Genomic DNA, 6,000 nt, shown 5'->3' with positions numbered 1-6,000 from the left:
GAGAAGGACCCCTAATCTGAAGAGTGCACAGCGGATCATCAGGACAGAGCTGCCATCCACCTGGACCCCCCGTGGTGCTGGAGAAGGACCCCTAACCCCAGCGGATCATCAGGACAGAGCTGCCATCCACCTGGACCCCCCGTGGTGCTGGAGAAGGACCCCTAACCCCAGCGGATCATCAGGACAGAGCTGCCATCCACCTGGACACCCCGTGGTGCTGGAGAAAGCAAAACGGCGATCAGGAACATCCTCCACCCAGACCTCTGCTTACTGCCGTCCTACAGACTTGTGTCTTAGTTTCAGAATTAGATTTTGTATGTGTCCTTTCTTTTAATAGATATGTAACGATTATAGCTTGAGTCTGACTGATTCCCCAAACAACTGCTTCTATATACTCGCTGCACATACAACACAAATAAACAACTCCATAAACACACTTTTGCTGATATTTGTTTTACTGCTGATGATGTTAAATAACATGATTGATTTCCTCTGTCTCAATGATGAAAGTTATAATAATAGAAGACATGAAGCTGCAAAGAGAGGATGGATATATTCTTACCTCTACTTTGTGATAAGATGAAAATACAAAATTAAATTAAAATAGTAATTGTTAAATACATTGTTTATTTCATTTAATGAGGTTTTAACCATTATTTACAACATGTGTACATAAGCAGTGGAATAATAGGATATCTCTAGGTCATTAAACTGTCTTAGGTTCAGTTTAATTTTATTAATACAAAAAATAGGTATTTCAGCAGAGCGGGGGGTCACGGTGCTGCTGGACCTGGAGGTGATGACCTGGTGTTAGTAGGACATCATCTGGGCTGGTTTAGGGGACGAAGGAGAATATAAACTGTTATAATCACAGCTATTAAGATTAGAACACTAATATTGTTAAGAATCAATCTATACAACATGCTTTTGTTCATGTAAAAAACATATTGTTTTATTAGTACAGAAAAATTAAGACTTATTTTAAATATGAAATAATATGATTAAATTACATCAGCTATATATAATTTACTTGTTGACTTACTAATGTAACATTACTGGGGGCTAAAGGAACAGCTGGCCATGGTCCTCTTTATTTTATCGCTGTCGGTGATCTCCAAGAAATGGTTAAAGTAAAAAAGTAAAAGTAATGTTTCTGGATCCTTTTCAGCTGAGTTAGCTTGTAGGAGCAGCGCAACTGAACAGCGCGTATAACGTGACGTAAATACGAAGTGCTCCGTAGGCTAGACCGTCTCATTTCGTAGGCCGCTCGGTCCAGCCTACTCGGTCTACGTGGGCTGGGTCCACCGTGGACCGCGTAGGCTGCGTACTCCGAAGGGTGCAGCCCCTGAATTGACACACGGCCACAGACACACAGCTGCGACTGTATACGGAGACGATAGGTTGGGACGTGTCATGTGTGCCGGAGAATATAGGTTGGGACGTGTCACGTGTGCCGGAGACGATAGGTTGGGACGTGTCACGTCGGCCGGATGTCACCAATGACGTAATAGGAGCGAACATTCTGGATCTGCTTGTTAGCACCCCCCTTTTCTTTTCTTTTTTTAGAGATGTGGGTACGGAGGAAAAGAGAGAAGATTTTGTTTTCTGACACTTTGTGAGTTCCCTGACACACCGGGGACACATATTTATGTATAAAAGACATCAAAAAGTGCATTTTGCATAATAGGTCCCCTTTAAGTCATAGCCTGGGGCTGGATACAAATTTGCATGAATAGTGGCAAGTCGTGCTTGCAATTAATTCTTGTTATGTAAGAGTAAGCAGCAGCGGCGTGAACGGTGCCATCATCACATACCTTTAGGTTCTAAACGGTGGAAAAGCAAACAGTTTCTTAGGAGGTTAGGAAGTAAAACTAACTCCGACCTAACACTCGCTGCATCACAGAACTGAAAGAAAACTAATTTAAGTGGAACAGAGGTTGCATATACTAGGTGCTGCAGCACAAATGTAAAAAATAAAGCGCTTTATTGAATGTTGACACATGTAATGTGTGATAGTAGAAGCTCAAAATACAAATATGGGCCTGAAAATGTTTCCACTACCTGAACCCAGCAGGTTCTATTGGCTAAAGTTGCTAGCGTGGTCAGCTGGTTGCTCACATGACTGCAAACACACCATTAGGTTGTTTACTTCCGTCACTCCCTCCAGCAGTAATTCCGTTTAATTTAACTTTATCCAGGAACGCTTGTTCTAACCCATATGCTTATATCTAACACGTTTTTGGTTCCTACACCGCAAGCCTACAAACATTTTTAAAACTCACATTGATGTGGTGTGTCATGTTTTTTTATAAAGCAAACACAAGACACAGACATTTCTCAGGGAACAATGTTGAATGTTTAGAAAAATATGGATTGTTTATTTGACCCTTCTGTAATAATCCATTTCCATATTGTTTAACTCCTTTGATGTCAATGGAACACAGTCTATATCCACATGAGCAGTGGTATATCTGTTATTAACAACACATTCATTCACTTCTCATCTTAATAACGGTTTTGCAAAGACACACACAGTATAGTAGTCATTTATCCTTGGTTAAGTGGGTTTTCTATTCTGATCTCACGAAACAGTGATGATTTATAGTTGTTCTTTAAGAATCTATTGAAAACAGACAGTGTAATACAAAGTTTATCCAGTACAGACTTGTCCATAATACTGCTCATAGAATAGCTTATTTACAATTGTCTACTGGAAGCAAAAAAAACCTGCCATTGCTTTAAGAACAAAAAAAGCTAGCCATCACTATTTTAAATTTAAAAAACAAAATCTAAAACAGAAGATCATTTGTATTATTGATTGTGCTTTGTGGGTTACAAACCACTTCGTCTTTAGAACTGGAACTCTGAGAGGCACCAAATAGAAGTGCTTACAACATCCATTTTAATTTCTCTCATTGAGTTTCACTAGAGCTATGAGTAGGACTGGGTGTACAAATGTTTTTTTATGTTCATTTATATGTATATTTATAAAGTTATTACAGGCTCAATCTAGTTCATCGTCTGTGGTGGTGTTGTGTTGCACAGCAGAAGTCACGGAGAAGTCGGTCTATGTGTTTAACCATGCAAAGCCCTTTAACATTTTCCAGAAAAGGTCACAGAATAGATCTGTTGGGCGAAGGGGCAGGATAAAGGCTTGAACAGACCCGATGAGTGTGTTCTCGCTAAACCATACACAGAATGAGGCCATAGCCTGAAGATGAATAGGGTAACCAAGACAGTGGAAAAATGGGCAAGTTAGCTGGATAAATTCACCCTCCCCCAACTACCACCCTCTTTGACTTCAGATCTAACTGGGCCTGTGTATGCAGTGTACAGTGTCGCTAGTTTTTCCGGTCTCTTGCGTTAAGCTAGTGGATGTTCTAGAATCTTTGACATTGCAGAAACATAGTCAAAGAGCGTGAAATCACCACCATCCTACCCTGCATCCAACTCTGAAGGAAGGCCAATGTACCCATGTACCTCTGTCCCCCCCACAACCTGTCACTAAACAATGCTGCCTCCAGCAGTTCAGCTGGCTGGCTGTTGTCACACCGTCACCTCGGTCTTGCTGCCTGTACGGTAGTGGTGTGGCTGTGGTTGCTGCTGGTGGTGTGGTGGGATATAGTGGAGCTGCTCCATAGTGTGAGTCCGTCTGGAGGCAAACGCCTGTCTCTTGGTTGCTGTCTGGTTCATAGCTAAAGTGTTGGAATGCCCAGTGCCTCCGGCCCCGGCCCCGCCACCGCCACCGACCCCGCCGCCATTGTTTGAGGCACTGGAATGGGGGTGCATTTTGGTCATCTTGTAGTGATCCATAAGAGGTGTGGTTGGAACGAACACGTCTGTGTGTGAGATGGCGCGCGACATTGACTTGTCGCTTCCACGAAACCCACCAGAGACACTGCTTACCATGCCACGCTTCAAAGACCTCATCAGCCTGTCCGGTGAGAGCAGAGGATCCTGGGATAACAGGCGGTCTTGTGAGTACAGGCGATCTTGTGAATAGAGGCGTTCTTGAGAGTAGTGGCGGTCCTTGGAGTAGATGTGGTCCTGTGACAGGAGTCGGTCCTTGGTGTACATGCGATCATTAGAGTACAGACGGTCTTGGGAGGTGTGGCGGTCCTGGGGAAGGAGACGCTCCTCGGATCGAAGACGTTCCGCGGACAGGAGCTGTTCATCTGAGAGGATGCGGCCTCCGTATGGGGACATACCATTAGAAGATATGTTGTATTCCTGCTCTTGGGCTCTCTGAGGGGACAGCACGCGGTCCTGGGACATGGCCCTCTGGACACGACGGGGCCTCTGCCTTTGCTGAGATTGTGGCTGTGAAGACTGCGACTGGGGAGGGGCCTGGGAGGACTGCGGGGGCTGGCTCTGGAGCTGCTGGTCCCTGTGCTGTGAAACAAAGGATGAATGACGTTAGTTTATTCATAAGCTAAGGGGGAAAAGGCTCTGCCAGCTACCACTACAGGAAGAAGAGAGAGATCGGCTTCAGCTACAAACTATTTAAAAACCGGAGACTCATGGTAGCATAAAAAGTAAAGAACATGACCTTGTCTCAGAATCAGAAACAGGTTTATTACCAGGTAAGTTTACACTTACGAGGAATTTTACTAAGTGTCGTAAAATTCGACACTTTTACATAAAAGTAAAAAACAATTAAAACACAGATAGAGAACTAGAACAAATATTAAAAATAGTAAAAAATATAAATATAACCGTATTTACAATAGCCGCGTTCACACCGGAGTACTTTTCACCGTACTTTTCGCGTTTAGTTCCGTTAGTACCCCTTATGTCGCGTTCACACCAAAAAGAGCACTTCATCTCGGGAACTTTTACCCCCATTTTTAGTGCCTGCTGAGAGATGGTACTTTCCTGGGGGAAAAAGTGCCCCAGTTCTGATTGGCTGGGCGAATTGCAAACCACGCCTCGTACAACTCTGAAATGTTTTGTAGAGCCGCCATTTTATTATCCTGGCATTAGCATTATTAGCATTAGCATTCTCCCAGCGCACAAACGCAGAGAGACTAACTTATGGCAACACAAAATAAAACATGGGAGCGGTGGAGATGAGGAGGTGTCGGCGTTCTGGCGATTTACTCGGAAGGCTTCAGTAGAAGCTGCTGGGAGTCCCAGCTGCTTCTACTGAAGCCAGTCCCCAACTCCGGGGACTTCCGGCTGGGGACTCCGGGTGGCAGTATACGTCGTGAAGTTGTTTGTGGCCTGCCAGTAAACCCAAAGCAGAAGACGACGAAGTGACGTCAGCGGCTTCATTTGCATAATCTTCCCTCAGGGAAAAGTACTAAGACGCGATCTGTACTAAGTGCCCTGGGGTCATAAGTGCCGGGGCTCTGAGTGCCGGCACTAAATACGGCAAAGTACTTGGTGTGAACGCGGCTATTGCAATGGAAAGGAATAAAATATGGAATACAAATACAAATCTGCAGTAATAAGAAAAGAAAACAGATATTGTTGTACATTTTGTGCATTAATGTAATTGGATGTCTGCACACTTAAACCAAGCACTTGTACCCACCTGCTCATGGGTCAGTTTGAGAACATGCAAGGGTAGAGTGCCTCTTGCTGCCAGGTCAGGCAGGTGGCGCTTACGAGTGTAGTAGTCGTCGACTTCTTTATCTGCTGCTGGAGAGATGGAAAAAACACAAGCAAGAAGTGAAGAGGAGATTCAGGGAGTGAAAGCAAGAAAACACAAGGCGAGGTGTAGAATGCAAGGGGAGACATCGGATAAAGTGGGATTGGAGAACATTGCGAACAATTCAGAGAATAGTGTTGGCGGACCCATCTGTGTTCCACCTTTCTAAGCTTATGGAGGGGAATAGATAACAGAGAGGCACAGAGGAATCACTACATGCAAGGCACATGACATCACACATCCAGGATTCATCTGGGAATATACAGGCAGCCCTGTCTGTGGGGGCAAAATGTCAAAGGTCATGTAAAAGTCTATGAACAAACATTGTCATGTCATACAGATGTGGA

General features: G+C 44.1%; 1 protein-coding gene across 4 annotated transcripts in view; it reads right to left on the bottom strand.

The window, feature by feature from the left end:
- Positions 1 to 2,342: 2,342 nt before the first annotated feature.
- LOC117483616 (protein shisa-6) overlaps positions 2,343 to 6,000 on the bottom strand; it is a 69,815-nt gene continuing 66,157 nt past the window's right edge. For all 4 annotated transcript variants that reach the window (XM_034131990.1, XM_034131991.1, XM_034131992.1 and 1 more), the window contains 2 exons: positions 5,537 to 5,643; positions 2,343 to 4,392 (listed from right to left, as the gene is read on the bottom strand). In XM_034131990.1, the coding sequence (XP_033987881.1) occupies positions 3,547 to 4,392; positions 5,537 to 5,643 (953 nt within the window). In that variant the 3' untranslated portion in view covers positions 2,343 to 3,546. The remainder of the gene's footprint in view (positions 4,393 to 5,536; positions 5,644 to 6,000) is intronic.

The sequence above is a fragment of the Trematomus bernacchii genome, unplaced genomic scaffold (assembly GCF_902827165.1).
Source record: "Trematomus bernacchii unplaced genomic scaffold, fTreBer1.1, whole genome shotgun sequence".
Classification (NCBI taxonomy): domain Eukaryota; kingdom Metazoa; phylum Chordata; class Actinopteri; order Perciformes; family Nototheniidae; genus Trematomus; species Trematomus bernacchii.
This window is presented reverse-complemented; position numbering and strand designations above follow the sequence as displayed.